Source organism: Urocampus carinirostris, chromosome 6 (genome assembly GCF_059441175.1).
Source record: "Urocampus carinirostris isolate Australia breed hairy pipefish chromosome 6, RoL_Ucar_1.0, whole genome shotgun sequence".
Lineage (NCBI taxonomy): Eukaryota > Metazoa > Chordata > Actinopteri > Syngnathiformes > Syngnathidae > Urocampus > Urocampus carinirostris.
This window is the reverse complement of record NC_142354.1, coordinates 33,294,428-33,311,851: the sequence shown is the minus strand read 5'-3', so window position 1 is coordinate 33,311,851 and position 17,424 is coordinate 33,294,428. Positions and strand designations below refer to the sequence as shown.

Below are 17,424 nucleotides of genomic sequence, written 5' to 3'. Positions count from 1 at the left end.
GATGAACCTAGTGGTTAAGGGACTCAACCAACCAACTAGCCAACCAGCCATACAACCCCTAGCAAAAAGTATGGAATCACCAGTCTTGGGCAAGCCCTCAGACATTTTTTTCCGTGGAAGAAACTCTGATCACAAACATGAAACAATCATAAGGTCATTCTGGTGCAAAATATTGACATTCAGACACCGTGCAATTGTTTTGTGATCTGAGTTTTTTCTACAGGATGAAATGTCTGAGTGAGGGATTGCCCAAGACTAGTGATTCCATACTTTTTGCTAGGGGTTGTATAAGCCTTATAATGGATCCAACACATGCTGTATGTATCTACATTAGCTATGTTAGCCCACTTTCAAAATCATTCAATTGGATGTAGCGCATCCTATGTAGAATGACGTGACTACTCTGTTGTAGGATACCGCCTCAAGTAAAACTTTATTATAGTATTAATGAATGCTTTGATTAATTAAATATATGCAATAAAAAAAAAATCCAAATTTTGATGATTACAAAAAAAAAAAATGGAACGTGCATAACATTTCACTGATCTGGGTAACAAAAAGAGTGCAATAAAACACAGCATGCATTTATAAAAATAAAATAGCAAAAAATAGTAGTTTGTGACGCTGCCCCTTTAAAAGACATAGAGTTTGGGACACACAACTCTTAGAACACAGGACAGTGGAGAGATATAAAAACAAGCCGAGGACAGCAGCCCGGTAGTTTTGCATTGCAGATAAGTTCTCCAGGCAGGAGTTTAAGCCTGGGTGCCACGACTTCCCATCACAATATATGACGTTGCTGCGTTCGAAGTGACAACCAGCATACCGTGTAAACATTTTTGGAAAAGCACCAGAGAGTCGATCAACAGCGCTAAAAAGCCGGACGCGACTCCTGAATTGCGGGTTGCTGACCCTTGGTCTACACATTTCTCTAAGATTTCTTTCATGATAAATCCCAGATCCACAATTAGATCGTACTCATACAGATTACAATGTGATAATCTGTATGTGACTGTACCATTTTATGAGAGGTCAACAGATTATTATCAGGCGGATTGTTGGCACCGATATTGGCGGATTGCCTGCGACCGGTATCAGAATTTTATTTTTTAACGGGTCGATTATTAAGTCTCAGATGCAATGTCATTTTCTCCTACTCCTCCTTTTTTTCTGTATTTACGCAGTTGAAATACTGTAAAATGTTTCAGGGAGCACTTTAAGTTTTGATGTGCCCTATACGAGTTGCGGCTAAGTCTAATTTTATTTTCTGCACAATTAGTTTTCTATTTAAGTGAAAGATAAGTCATGTTAGTTGTGTTGTAATTCTCATTTGTCTATTGTAAAAGGTTTTAGAGAGAGTTTTATTTGAAATTATAACGAATGTTGTTTATTTCTTATTGCATTATAAATCAATTTCACGCAAATTTTTAAGCTTTCACTGAAAATGAACATAAGCTCCAAATATCGGTTGTCGGCCTCCTCTTAATACTAATAATCGGCACTGAAAACCCCATTTCAGTTAATCCCTATATTTTATGTCTCAAATGATCTTGTTGGATCTACACTGAGTTCATTTTTCTTTTTGCCTTTTTTACCACTGCAGTGAACTTTTGTCCTTCGATACAATTTTTCTGTCCATCATGTGCAGTGTTTGGTTTTCTTATTAAAAGGCAGTTTGCCATTGCATCGTAAATAGAGCTCTTGCAAGTCTTAAAACTGCGACGAGAGCAATTAGCGTGGCTGGGCTCTCCCCATTGATGCTCTTTTTGTCATTCTTCTCTCCTACTGTGTCGATATCTGCATGCTTCAAAAGAGTCCTTTTCTTTGTGTTCCTCAGTTCGTGTTTTCTGTCGCATGTTCAGCGAATACAGAGTAGTTTTCCTTCCGACTAAGCTCCTGGACTAAAACTTTGATTCACTCAAGGGAATTTTGGAGACTAGCTAGCTCACTTATCATTAAAATGTGTTGTTAGTGTCATTGTTTGAATTTAGCCAGCATAAACTATTTTTTAAAATGTTTAAGAATAACTGGTGGCTCTGGGGTAGGGCGCCCACCCCAGACTAGGAGGTCGCTGATTCCAGCCTGAGTCATACGCAAGATTTACAACATTGGTACCCAATGCTTCCCTGCTTGGCACCCAGCATTATGTGTTGGAATTAGGGGGTTTGGTTATGTAATGACTCCCAATGACGGGAGTTGCTACACAACGGTTGGGTAGAATTATTGTTGCATCATCATCGTGCACATTCGTACGACTGTGTATGGGAGCCAACAACTGGTAAGATGGGATAAGGCAGGGAAAAAGAAAAAAGCGAAACTATGTTTACAAATCTATAACTCACCTCTGTTGGCCATGGCCGTCTCAATGATGTCAAGAGTCGGGTCGTCCTCACAAAGGTCATACGGCATGTTCCCGTCAGAGTTGACCGCCAGCAGATCAGCACCACTTGGGAGAAAAAATACATTAAAAATGTCATTGAGCATTCAAGTTTAAGCTACATGGGTAGTTGATGTGGTCTCACTGTGCAATGAGAATCTTGACCAGGCCTGCATGGCCACAGGTAGCAGCTGCATGCAGAGGTGTCCACAGTTCATTGTCTTGAGCGTTGACACCAGCACCACGGTCCAGTAGAATCTTCACCATCTCTTCATAGTTGTCAATGCAGCACTTAGTAGAGGGGAGGAAAAATGGGGCTTTTAAGATACAGAAATTGAGTTTAGGCTGACGAGTATTACAAGTACCACTTCATTTAATGGTTGTGAAGGGTGGGGTTTATATGTTTTCTTTTTTATGGATGGCACTTGATTTTCATCTAGTTAACTCATTCAATGCCAGTCATTTCTCTCAAATGGGAAGACGGTGCCACTTTGACTAATTTTTGAAGGCCTACAAATGTAGTTCTCTAGCTATGTACAGTATGTCACCAGAGGGGATACATCCCTCATATGTCTGCAGAGATTTCATTATAATGTTTAGTTAAACAACATGTAACATTACTTTGAAACAATGCAAGGTAGCCCATTTAAAGCTTATATAGCAGTGTAAATGTATCCTTTTTCTCTGTTTCTTTTTACCTTCTTTTGCTCTTTCTTCAATTCCCTTCTCTTTTTCTCTCCTTCTCTTTTCTCCCATTCTCTTTTTCTTTGTATTTCTCTTTGTATTTCTTTCTTTCCCCCTCTCTCACTATTTCTCTTTTTGTCTCTTTTGTTTCTCTTGCTCTCTCTTTCCTATCTCTTTCTTTCTCTCTTTCTTATCCTACCCTCTCTACTTTACTCTCCCTCTCTTTCTCTTATTTATTACTCTCTTTTTTCTTTCTCTCTCATCTACTAGTGCAGCCCCCGAAAGAATGTTTGTTCTATCGTGTGGACCCCGAGATAAAATGAGTTTGGCACCCCTGTTTTAAACATTATAATTAAATTCCGATTGTAAAGTGACTTGATTCTCATCAAACTAATGTAGCATCAAAATGGTGAAAGTAAGAAAAGGATTGCTTTAAGTACAGTCCAATTGCCAACTCATACCCAAAGAAGATGGAAAAAATAGTGTATTCAAGGGCATCTAAGAAATTTGGGTTCTTGTACATCACGTACTATCTGACTAAGCAATAATGACTTTAACACAGGAGATGGAGGCATAGTGTAGAATAGTTCCAAATTGCATTTAGCACCTTTAAAGTGGATGTTTACCCAAATTACTAGTATTTACAATAATACGTTGTATGCGAGCACACTTGGATGAAAAAAACAACTTGTTTTTCACAAACCTTATATTAATCAAAATGTTGATTTTAAACTAACAAAGGCACATACAGAGTGTTCTTTGATAATGATTTGGAATGATTTACAGTACGTTTAAAAAGTCCAGAACCCATGAAAAAGGTAAACAAGGTACTCAGGGTACAGACAAAACCACTTCAACGTTTGCAGCTCACAAATCCCTCCAGTGATAAACCTTAACTTTGTCTCATTAGTGTGAGTGTGATTATAACTCCGAAAAGTGTGTTCCCTGTGAAAACAGCAGCAGTCATCTCCAACCGGGCTAATTGCTACTTGGCCCAACACAAATGAGAATCTCTTCACTCCATTTTGCCGCGGTGATCTTTTTGCAGTTTGAGGAAAGTATTTATTGCTCAACATCTGCACATCAAACTCCCCTGACGCCTGTAACTCTACACTTCAGAGATGGCATATTGAAGCTGATATGCTATAAAAGTTAGGTTTTACTCCCAGAAACAGCTGAATGTTTATCACCTTCCCTCAAGGGAGCCACCAAAAAGACAGGACCAGAGTCTCACCTCTGGGTTGGTCATCAACTGCCAAAGGAACTCTAATAATGGGTCAATACAATACAAGAAAATGATAATCATAAATGTCCTTGTCCAGTATTGATTAGCAGTATATGAAATTATTCCATTTATATCACTCAAAGAATACAATGGTACCTCTTTATACGAGCACCTCTAAAGACGAGAATTTTGGTATACGAGTTTTATTTGCAACAAAAATCTTGCTCACTTTAATAAGTAAAATCCAATTCAAGAGCCGTCCCAGAAGGTAACCCTAGACCCACTTAAACCACTCACCACTTGTGACTGCTCACTCCCAGCAACAGATAGTTCAGTTTCTGCATGCAAACTACGACAGTAATGGTAAATGGCCTGCATTTAAATAGCGCTTTTCAAGTCACTGAAGACCTCCCAAAGCGCTTTACAATGTGCTTCACACTTACCCATTCACACTCGCACACTGATAGCGGCGACAGCTATGCTTATTGGGGGCCTTAGGGGTTCAGTGTCTTGCCAAAGGACACTTTGACATTTAACTAGGAGGAGCCAGGAATTGAACGACCTCTCAATCCCAAAAAAGAATAAATAAAAATGGTGCTCTAATTCTATTTGTGTACGTTCATATAAAGTTCCAGTAACTTTAGTTTTACCTGTACAGTAAGTTCTTATATACAGTATAATCAGCAGTCTCTCAATCTCATACCTTTCAACCTCGGCCAAGCCCTTTGAGATTCCTTGTGATTAAGGGCTATACAAATAAACATGACTTGACTTGACCATTGTTCCCTTTAATAATGATTGTGAATCCTCCTTATTAAGCGAAATAAGCCTTACAAAGACAAAGACGAAACGATTTACTTACAGCAAGAAAGAGTATGTAGAATGCCGCGACAATATTAGCAATCTGTGTTTCAGCTGTCGTCTGCAACCAGTGACAAGAGACTGTTCGGATTACAAATGGGCAAGACAAGATCTGTTTAAAAGAAAAAAATCCTGTATAAAATTGTTTTAAGGCATACACAACTTAAAATGGTCAGAAAACGTATAAAATGCTGGGACTGCGCATAAGTTTACACAGATAAGTAAGCGATCTTCGTCACTTAACGTTATGCTTTTGGGAGAGGGGAACGGGCCAATTGTTTTTTAATCGTTTCATATTGAGAAAATTCACTTGTTACACAAGTTATTCGATCTACAAGCACGATTCTGGAACGAATTGAGCTTGTATGAAAAGGTACCACCGTATGGCTGTTTTTTGCAACAATAATGTGATTTTGGTTTTTCCAGGTCATGGCTTCCCAGCTGACAAGGTATACAAGGCCAGGCTCCGGAGATGAACAGTCTATTATGTACATATGTTTACAGCACCTGCTGCCGGTTACGTCGGCCTGCACAATGCTTTCACTCCATCACACTGTGTCCTCAGCTTGGATTCATAAACACACAGACGATGCAAAGCACACTGGCACGCACATTAAAAAAAATACTGTACCCGTGTGAAAATGTTGCAACATAACATTTAATATAAATCAAGGCCAGAGAGACAAGCACAAAGAAATGTTCTAAAAATGTAGTTTGGAATGATCACAACTAAGAGGTTTCCCACAATATTTATACAAATATATCATAGCATTTAAATAAGTTCACTTGTAACTTTGACAGTTAATGTTCAAATAGAATAAACCAAATAAACAGTGAGTCAACACTTTTAGTGTTAAATGGTCTCCTGCAATAGTGCAACTTAAATTGCATTTTGTAGTTGAAATTTAACCGCCGATAAAAAAAACATTGATTTGTTTCCATATTGTTTAAAGGGCAACTAACACCATTACAAATGGTCAACGATTAACATTCAACGCAAGTGATGAACAGTGCATCACCAAAAGGTAACTGACCATTCACTTCAATGCTAGTGCCTGTACAAGAAGCACACATTTTTAAATTAAAAAATAAAGCAAAAGAACTCTTGGTTTAACCTTGAGGATTTCTCAGCTTCAGCCAACAAGGTTGTGCAGATAAGATGGCTTTGGTGTGTGCATGCTATGTCTAGAAGCAGAAAAAAAAACATTGTGAAAGACATGAGAGGATAGGAAATTACTGCATAAAACAAAGCACAGATTGCAGGAAAAACAGATAAGAGGCGAAAGTTAGGCCAGAAAAACAATCAACTGGAGACGGGTGATAATAACAACATATTCGGTTATAAATGATAACTGTGGCTGGCATGCTAACAACACATTCAAAAAAAGGAGTACTGTACATTAAGCTATTACAACATTTTCCATGTTCTTTATCGATTCCAAAACCATGGGACTTAACAGTTCTTTGTCATTCATCCCTGAAGGTTTTTGTTTAACACATATTGAACTGAATTCCACATGGTGTATTCATTATTCACAAGGGTGTGCATGTTTTTCTTCTCCAAGATCAACATAAAAACAAAATTAGATGTTTATGTGCTGTGGTAGGCGTTATCTACTTCCTGTATCAGTCAAAATGAAAAAAATCAAACAAAGATCTTGTGCACATTGCCAGATGCCCGTCTTGTAAAATGACGGTGAAGATTATCTTACATCTCCAGCTTCCAGCAGCCTGAGGCGGTGGCAGATGCCTTAAATGCAAACCTACACACTAATTTACAGCCAAGATAATCTTCTTAGCGTCCTGAATAAACCCACGTAGAGTGCAGTTCTCCAGCCACCTGTTAGCCTGCTAAGCTAATCTTTTACTCCACATTTGACTCCACAAGCACCGTGGCCATTCACATCTCTCTTAGGGTGCACTCACATTGGGGCCAACATCTGTGTCCAGGTAGCTTGCAGCTAAAGTCTGGATTTTTTATGTCAAATGAGCGCAATCACAATCACCAGTTAGTTCGCTAGGGAGAGGAGGGCCAAAGCAAGCTACAATTCCTAAAACATGAGCAGGAGTACAGGAGTAGTACCATAACCATCACGTGAATGTATATAATTTACCGTAAATTCTGGACTATAAGCCGCTACTTTTTCCCCTAACTTTCAACCCTGCGGCTTATTCAGTGATGCGGCCAATTTATGTAATTTTTCTAACGGCCGCCAGCAGCGCTCGAGTGTTGCTACCATTAACTGCCCTGTCAAAGCTATATTATTATTATTATTAAAGCTTTGAAAACTCTCTCGGTGTACCGTCTTTCTTTGTAAATATGTGTAACCATGTATAATATGTATTTGGAACTGTATATTTTTGTAATGTATTTATTTTAGACACTTATTCTGATATGTTTTTCACGGGTGAACGAAAAATGAGGGGCAGAACAAACGCGGGGTGCCGAGTTTAAGTGGGGACCGCTAAAGGTGAGGGACAGACTAGGAAAGAAGAGGGGGTAAAAAGTTGGTTAAAGAAAAAGGAGTTGCGTGAGTAACCATTGGAAATATACACTTTTTTCCTTGGATTACTTTCAACAGGACCTGGACTCTGCAGGTCTGCATCAAACCTTAAGCAACGGTATCATTTTCCGTTCATTTTGCCGGGCTGTGATTTTTGGACTCTTTTGGACTTTAATGAAGGACATTTAGTTTCAATCGTGGGACTTGGGTTTGGGTTAATTTTATGTTTGTGTTACATGTTTAAATGTGGGTGCATGCGGCTTATATACAGGTGCGGCTTGTGTATGTACAAAATTGGTTTTGCTCTTAAAATATGGTGGGTGCGGCTTATAATCAGGTGCGCGCTATAGTCCGGAATTTACGGTAGTCATAACTAATTAGGCTTATGATTTATTCATTTATTAAATTGTAATTATTCAGCTTCCTTAATATCTCAGCCATGTTTTATTTTGTAGCCTGAAAATGGGCTCTTTGTATCAGTTAATGCAAAAAGACCCCCTATTTTGGGGGATTTCAATTTTAGCTTACTACAGTTTCATTTTCCCAAGGTTTTGGTCCTTGGGACCACCCTCCTTTTATAAGAGTAATTGTCAGTCATTTTGACCGCTCACTACTGATTATACAGCCTAGTTCTACAGCTCACTTGTGCATGGAATTTTCAGGAATGAAAATAACAAGAGAACTGCTCAGCTCCAGGATTTATTTTGCCGTCCTACACCCTAGATATTTAGCCCCATTCACCTGGCGCAAACACCACTGGCGATTGGCATTTTGCTTTTGGCGTCAGGTGTGCTTTTTTGGAAGAAAACAGCACAGCACCACAGCACAGCACCAATTGCATCAAGTGATATGCTAATTTTGGTGCTCAGCCCTTTTCCAGAATGTATGCGCTTTAAATACAAAACACCACTGTGATGTTTAAAAACATTTTTGATGCCATTTCAGAGGAGAAATTAGTTTGTCTATTTGCCAACATTAGTCATATATTTCATAACAGAAACAGAATGTGTCGTTTGATCGAACAATATTTACTATGTATTCTTAACGTTTAAACGTTTTCATCCACAAATTAATTGTACAGAATCGGAAGATATCTATCAAAATCGCCTGGCACAATTCTCCACGTTGTGGTTGGCCTGGCACTGTCTAGAAATATAAGGCGTACATTTTAAAGGACTCAGCCCTCATATGCATTTTCTTTTAGTGCACTAGTAAATATGTGCTGGTCTACGTAATTGCCTACTCTCTGGTAGTCACATCTGGAATAGTCACATGATACGAAAGCTAGTGACATAAACAACTGAAAGAGCGCTAAACGTTTAGTTGAAAACAGCTTTCGGCCTCCGGCGTGAACGCCTACGAGCCATTATGACGTCTTTTTCTTCTGGCGTGAATCAACATGATGACAAATATTTCTGAGGCAATTTGACATAGGCATGGTTTGGTAGACTAATTTGAATGTGGGCTTCAGGAGGACAAGGGCGGGGTGAAATTTGGGCTTCAGCTCGGTACAGAAGAAATGGCACTAGAGTGTGTGCACTCTAAGACCAGCGCTGTGTACTTTGAACAAAATCCTTTGCAAAGTGATTGTTTGAATGTGCTGTGACCAATTGCTAAGTTTAAGTGCGGAATATTGTCAGGCTGTGTTTTTGGAGCAGGGGTCAGGAACCATTTTGACTCGAATAGCCATAAAAGCAAAATATTTTGAGACATACCATATGTTTTGGGACAAAATTTAACAAAACCGCTAAACCCGCTCTCATGACAAAATCTTATTCTTCAGCACATTTTACTTCACTGTGTGACAGTTGATGATTTAATCAGATGTATTAAGTAAAAACAATGCCATAGCTTGTGTCCCAAATATACCACTTTAAACTTGTCTCCCTCCCGCAATTACTTAAGATTCTTGAGGCTCATTTTGAAATTGTTTTTTTAAAATAAATAATGGTTTTAAAACAAAGTGCAAGCCGATATTTTGTAAAAAACGTCTCAAGATTTTGCAAACGAGGATCCCGATATTTACCTTCGGCGCAGACGGCGCAGGGCGAGAAACACTAGGGAATGCATTTGCATAGCTCCACCCATACAACAAGGACAGTACAAACATCTTCTTTGTTCCTTTATCTCTTTGTTTTCCTTATCCTCACTGTAAAATGTGGAACTGGAGTGCCACGTCCAATTTCGTTGTCACAATATATCCCATGTTGTAACTGACAATAAAGGTATATTCTATTCTATTCTATTCCTACCACTTACCCAAACAAATTGATCGGGGTTGATCTTCAGGTGTTTAGGCGTCTATACAGTTTGTTATGTGGATTTTCATCATAAGGTGTCTCAACAGTGAAAATTGAATATTTAATGAGCTTTCATATAAAGGATTCCATAGAAATGTAAAGCCAAAATGTTTTTGGTGTGACACCTTGATTTTAAACTGTAGATAGAAATGTGCCCTATATATACTGGACAGTAACATCATAGCTTCAGCGTTGGTTTGGCTTTGCATGCACCAAAATAGACTTCTTTCATTCGTATTGAGAGTGGCATGTGAAAAATATGCGTGGAAACTATTTTGTCTGTGTACTCATGAAAAGAGCCATAAATGGCTCGCTGGACAAAGGTTCACCGCCGTTCTGAAGTGAAGTTGGAAGAGAGAACTCTGAATTTCAAAAAGCTAAACGGTGTAAAGAATGGAAAAACGTAAAACGGGGCAATTTGATTGTGAATTCTGGACCTTGTGAACCACTGTTGCGTGTTGTTCTACTCGCTTTATGACGCATCTGCACAGACAAACTAAATGACAAATTACGTTACCTCTGGGGCAGGGTCGTGTTTTAGGTTGCAATCTATCTAGAGATTATGCTCACTCGGTGGTTAGCCTTTGGAAATATTTCTCATTGAAATTCAAAGGTACGGGCTAGGAGTCCAGGGTAAATTCCACAGCTAACAGAAGAAGACACCTAGGGAAAGTCGAGTCATGAACGACTCATAAGAGGACTTGTGATAAATACATGCAGATTATTTTACGATTGCATAATGTTCCAATCATTTTGTCGATTCATTACAAATAAACAATACATGCTTTAATTTCAATCCCTATATTCTAAAATTGTATATAAAATTGATGTTGCAGAAAACATACACAAATCATAATTGTGGTATTGAATAGTATTAAATCGGCCCATTATCTCAGGAGGTAGAGCGCTCGTCTTGGGATCAAGAGGTCGCAGGTTCGATTCCCAGCTCCCCTGTTATATGTCAAAGTGTCCTCGGGCAAGACACTGAATCCCTAATGCCCCTGATAGCAGGTAGTTGCCTTGCATGGCTAACGCTGCTATCAGTCAGTTAGTGTGCAAAAGGGAAAAGTGTGAAGCACATTGTAAAGCGCTTTGGGAGATCTTCATTGACTTGAAAAGCTCTATATAAATGCAGACCATTTACATTATGTGACAAGATTAAAAACATAAATTCCTGGCCTATTTGTGACATCAAAATGGCAGGTATGTTCTACCCTCATTTCATTTTGCATACGGTGGATTGGTCAATCATTTTTCAAAAAAACACCCACAAATGTGGGCTTAACAATAAAAAAGATTTTTGGGGAGGTCTGAAATGTACCTAATAGTGACCAATGCCGTTTTCTTGGAACAAAATGTTTTAGTTTCAACACCAGGATAAATGATTTGGTGTCAAGGCCAAGCAAAATTGGATAACAATTACTTTTGAAAAGCTAAAATTCAGATTATTTATAGAATTTCTCATTCAAATAGCATCCAAACAATAACAATTTATAGACATTATTTTCTCTTAGTTAGAGAATCAATTTGTTGTCAAACAAAATGGTGTTTGTTGCACAAGCATAAACGAGCATGTATAATTCAATGTTTTTTTCCAAGTCATCTGCGATGCTAACATATTATCAGAATGGTTAAAAAAAAGGATGCGGAGAGGGACTCTTAGAAATTAAATTGAGCCGATGAGGAAGAATGACGCAAAAAAGCATTCTAAAAACTAAACAGAGTATCACTCTTTGGCCCTAAAATTATTTAGGAGCCATATAAAAGCTGTTGAACAAACTCTAGAGGGCCACCAAAATGTCATTGCTCACGGTGAAATAAAATCATTGATGATCATTAAATAACCTGTCTCAAAGTCCTCTCAGCAGTACTCATAAATATTTAAGCAGACGGATCATTGATGTAAATGTTAGTTGACGACACTCCAGCGGGCAACTGATGTGTTTCACAACATCATCAATATTTCTGTGCTGCTTATTGCGTTTATCCCAGCTGACTTGAGGTAAAAAAGTCAAAGGAGGTCTGTCAAAAAGCCATGAATCTCATGGTGGATGCATAAAAAGAAGGAAACGGAGCTAACTAAACTTTGAGATTTCACTTCCATCTAACTCCTGGTCCTTTGGGGTGTGCTTTGGGGGAATTGTTGTGGATTATATTGAAGGTCTGTGGGAAATATAATTCAGTGACAGTTGCAATAGGAAGCAATAACAAGCAGGAGAGGTGCTAATGTTCCTTTAGGCAATTTTGCGATGGCACAGTTTTTCATATATCCCTATTGTCAAAGACAAAGCCAGGGGTTTCTACGGTTCCTGAGATGATCTTGATTCATTATTGTATCATACACCAGGAATATTTTTACTGAACATTACTTCTTCTTGAATAAAGTTTTTGGGTTTTTAATAGATGTCGACACTTTTTTGTAATCAATCCAATTCTATTTTTGAAAATATTTCAGTTGAGTGAAATTACTACTGTTGTTTTTTTTCCTTGGAAGTCAATTTAGACTTTTGCTAAGATAGATACTTTCCGCTACTGATGGTGCAAGAGTACCGTATTTTTCTGACTATGACCATGAGTATGTGCTTTGTTCTTTTTCCTGACTCAGTCATAGTTTTTTGCCGGTAAAAGTGACAAAGAGTGTGAATATTTTATTGTACTTAGTGATTCGGGGTGAAGCTGAAAGTTTGGTAAGCATCGCTGTCGTGCACGAAACGTCATCCCTCTCTGCCCCGTTGGTGACAAAGGGACTTCGTCATCTTTTTTAGAAACTAAAAAGTTTTGAATCGTTAACGCTCTGTACTTAAATCTTTGCTTTTCTCCCCACACTGCTTCACTGCACCCACTCACCATATGGGCCGCCTACACACTCTCATTCGCTGGATACAGGAAGCAACACAAGGAAGTTGGGGCTTCTTCGGTGTGTGATCAAAGCCACTCCTGCCATCTGTGGATGGTTTTTCCATACTAAAATCCTTCAGAGAGGCTTGATACTTACTGATGAGCTGCGCCAAACACTTTATAATAGATTTTTAATTTGGAACAAAAAATATATATTTTTATGTTTTAGCACTAAAGGGCAATGCTTCTGAATGTGTATTTATTTGTTATGGCACTGAATGAGTTGAGGACTTTCAAAGCCAATTTTGCAATTCCTCCGGTAACATTAAAGATAAAATCTGGTGTGAAATGAGAATCATTAATTTTGAAGAGCCTCAAATATATCTGGAAAATAAATATGCAATTTTTAATCTTGCGTGTGCATTTATCAAAACACGATTTATAGATCCTGAGTAAACCGCGAATATATTTGTTAAAGACAAATCTTTTCCCATAAAGATGTTTGCTAAAAATGAAATATGTATTGAATATTTAACACTGGGAGATGCTCCCTTAATTCTTTTGCATGGATCATATCAAATGTCCATAATTGTTACGTAATCCTTGCACTACCACACATTTGACAGGGCCCTGGTTAGGTGTAGCATGCCCCTATCCTCTATGGTGCACCCCAAAGGGGGCGATGACGCTTCTTCTTCTACAATGCTACACAAACTAATGCCAGCTGCAGTTAATCATGAGGAAAGAAATATAATAGCAAAGCGAAGCCACCAGAGAGCAGTCATTTTAAGCAGACTTGTTGAGAAAAATTTCAACCATTTACAAACACCTCACCCAAAATTCCATCATTTTTCAATCCTTGAAAACACAACATTGAATTCACCCCTTTTTAAGGATTTCAAGCACCCGTACAAACCCTGTATAGTGGTTGTGTGCATGTGATTGTGTGCTTCTGCCCATGGCCATGGAGGCCATACATTGATGAATAACTCATATCAGCAAGGTAAGAGCACTGCTGAGATGGGTGTGATATCTCATTTAAGTGAGATCACTGACCCCTTTATTCCCAAGGGTGAGCATGTGCGCATGTGTGTGCCTTCCCATCTTATCTTACATTCCATCGCACCATAATGGAGTGACAAAACAGAAAGCCCACTCGTTTTTACTACCACACCGATTGGTATGTGACTTCCCGGGTTTAGTTCAATACTAAACGCCTCCTGCCTAACGTGTTTTTCTGCACAAGCATTTGACAAGTGTTTGTAAAAAAAGCAATTGCTTCACAAATGAATGTTAATTTGAGTTTATTTGTAGGTAATTTATTTTTTAATCTTAGGCATACTTAAATTCAATATGGTGGATACTCAAAAGACAGACCAAGTTGTGCCAACTTGAAATATGTGTTAACAGTGTGAGTAAATAAGAGTGTATAAAATATACAAATTTTATATCAAAATTACATATAAATCATATATAAAACCACAAAGCAATAACAGCTCATTTTTGTGCAAGCAGTCAATATAAAGTCTTGGTTTGGCCTCGTATACACTAAAACTTGAAAAGCCATAGAGAAGATGACCATAGCCCCATTCTACCTCCGAGTCAGATGTACTCATGAAAAGAGCCATAGGTGCACAACCCCTGCTTTAGTGTAAAACTGAACAAATGATTCTTGAAACAGACGCTTATTCTTAAGCATCACTCTCTTCCACTTTTCATGTTCTTTGGGTGAATATTAACTTGTCCGTATTTTGAGGCATGAGAGAGCGTTTCTGCATTTGGATATATATATAATATATATATATATATATATATATATATATATATATATATATATGTCTTTATAAGGCCCGCTCCTGGTACTCCTCTGTGAATTCTGCTTTCCCATTTGTATCATCATGAACACGCTGTCTGTTCTGCTGTGGCACTTGCTGCCGTCCTCAAGTAGCTAGTCGCATTGTAAGTACTGTAGTGAGAGTGTGCCACATGCTGTGCTCTCTTGCTCTCTACACAATTCAAGTGAAGAACATGGAGTTGTTTGCTGGGGTGTGCCTCTTTCTGGGGCAGGAAAAAATCTATTAAACCTGCAAAAGCATTCCGACTCCTGCAGCTTGAATGAAGTAGCATCTTCAAGTCAACTATTGTAATCGTACAAAAAGAGGACTAACAGCTGATGACTGTAAAAAGACTGCTTGATATGTGATTCAACCAGCCAGTATATTGATGGAGGAGTCTGAATGTAAATTAGCACAAAAAAGGCGCTGTAAACAAGTGAAAACAGCTGTCCACCTTTCAATTTCCCTTCCCCGCATGCTTGTTGAAAGGAAAAAAATACTGTCACATCTTTCACATCTATTTCATTCTGCTCGCCTTAGGTTAAAATAGGATTGGCTACTCACAGTTTCATCATCACCATGGAGAAACGGGCAAAGTGCGGCAGAAGGGCCAAATTCAGCATGCAGTATTTTTGTTTTTCCAATGTCTCTTGCAATAATTTCTTTATTACCAAGTTTAATTAAATACACGGTAACAACTAAACAATAAACATGTTTGAAAAATCTGATGAAAGCATAATATATTCCAAAACATGTCCCAAGTCGTTGAAAACACAGATTTTAAAGCCATACAATGCCATTCACCCATGCAAGTTGATAAACTGTGTGTTATTATTTACTCTGGAAAACTATTGGATACATTTGTAAAGAAAAAAGAAAAAGAAAAAAACAAAGGTAAACATATACAATAAATAAACTAACATGTTTGTACTGGAATGTTTTTTGAAAGTGTGGATGCATCAAAACAAACCAAATCAAACCTTTCCACTTCCAAATACCCAAGGCTTGATACAAGATAAAAATTCACCTGGCTTTTATTGGAGAGATGTACAGGTAACTTATGACCAGGATGGGTTCCAATCAATTAGTTGTGATTCCATTACAATTGCTCCTTCTGCTGACGAGTATCCAGTGTAGTGGTTAAATGCTGTGCCTACTTGCTGCCAAAATTGTGGTACGTGATGTTGGTCTAATACGTGCTGCAATGCCAAAATTTGCATCTACTGGAAAAAATGAGCATCCACTGGAAAAATGTGCATTCGTTGAACAAAGGAGCATCCGTTGGAAACAATTATCATCTGCTAGCCATTGTTGAAAATGTATGTGGAAACAAGTTGGGCAGGTCGTAAATCAGCCTGTATCTGTCTCTTTGAAAATAATTGCAATTTCTTTCTGTGGGGCAATCCTTTCAGGCAAATATAAAATGACAAAAACAAAACTGGTGAAAAAGTCATACCATATTGATTTGAATTATAATAATTTACTCGACTAAATCGAATCACTACACTATTTCAGCTGAACAGTCCTTGAATCAGTCCGCACCCCACTTATGAAAAACCCTTTATAATCATGCAAAACCATGAGGCTTTTGCTGAGTAAAATTAGGAGTAGAAAAGTTACAATAAAATTCTAACACCAACGTTTTGCCGCCAGTTTTATTTTTTAGGAAAAATAGTGTGATGTTGAAAAATGTTCACAAACTATACGATATAAGCGGCAGTAAAAATGTTTAAAGAAGAGAATTTGAGCCTCACCTGGTGCAGTGCTGTGAGGCCGTCTTCATTGCAGAGGTCTGGGCTCACATTGTTCTTCAGCAGGTAGCGCACTGAGGAAAAACGGACAAAAAGTGATTGATGGCAGGTGACACCAGAGAAATAATGTTATTAAGGCATGTCATTCTGTGAATTAATGAGCTCACCTCTGCCAACTCAAGCTTTGTGCTTGTAGATTAAAGGATTGGTAAACATGTGGTTTCTTGATTTTATTTTGAACAATGTAGCAAACATATTTAGAAAATATAGTGGTTTTCTGCAAAGGAAATAAGCCATGTTTTTATATTTTGTACTACATTTAGTGCCAAAATGGTCACGACAGTGCAAACATAATTATATTCTGAAATTGCTTTTATACACAAGGAACCTTACTGGGTATGCCACATCTTTGCATAATATGACGCTGTGCCAGTGCCACATAATGAACCTATATTGGTGTGTAACCATTAATAATAACAATGTTTGAACACTGCAGCAATATCGTCAGTGCCGTGTCATGCTCTTGGAAGCAGGTTTTAAAAATAAGTTTTCCATCCGAGCAGTTCCAGTACCCTCTGGTGGTCATTTAATTAGTGCAGTTCAATTTCATACTGGCATGTTTTGGCCACATCCTAATCATAGTCCTCTTGTCCTCCAGGGTTCAAGCCTTTCAGTGATCTTTCTATTTGTCGACCACACTTGAGAGAACTTCAATCTCTTATATTAACAGGATTTCTGGAAATTTATCTAATTGACCTTGGGAAAAAATGCATGTCATTGTTGGGGAGGGTGGGGCTTTTTCTGTGGTAGTGGGGGTTGGGTGATGTAATGACACATAGGATTATAGTGTCTGCTGGTCTGGTGGCCAAAACAGATAAACCCTCTCCTAATGCATGCACACAGAAAATAAATCAGTATTGTGGACTGAAATAAATCTCAGCACAGGAAGTGATGGTGAGTGACGTACTTTTGCTGTCATCCATTTAAATTTTACTCATACAGAAAAAAAAACCCAAAGAGGAGCTAAAAAATAAACAGATGAAAGAGTT

At 38.2% G+C, this 17,424-nt stretch overlaps 1 protein-coding gene across 1 annotated transcript in view; it reads right to left on the bottom strand.

Annotated features, from left to right (window-relative positions):
- The window catches only part of ppp1r16b (protein phosphatase 1, regulatory subunit 16B), a 91,429-nt gene that overhangs the window by 15,082 nt on the left and 58,923 nt on the right, over positions 1 to 17,424 (bottom strand). The window contains exons 3-5 of the mRNA XM_088338793.1: positions 16,379 to 16,449; positions 2,523 to 2,668; positions 2,343 to 2,446 (exon numbers count right to left, since the gene is read on the bottom strand). Of these exons, the coding sequence (XP_088194919.1) occupies positions 2,343 to 2,446; positions 2,523 to 2,668; positions 16,379 to 16,449 (321 nt within the window). The remainder of the gene's footprint in view (positions 1 to 2,342; positions 2,447 to 2,522; positions 2,669 to 16,378; positions 16,450 to 17,424) is intronic.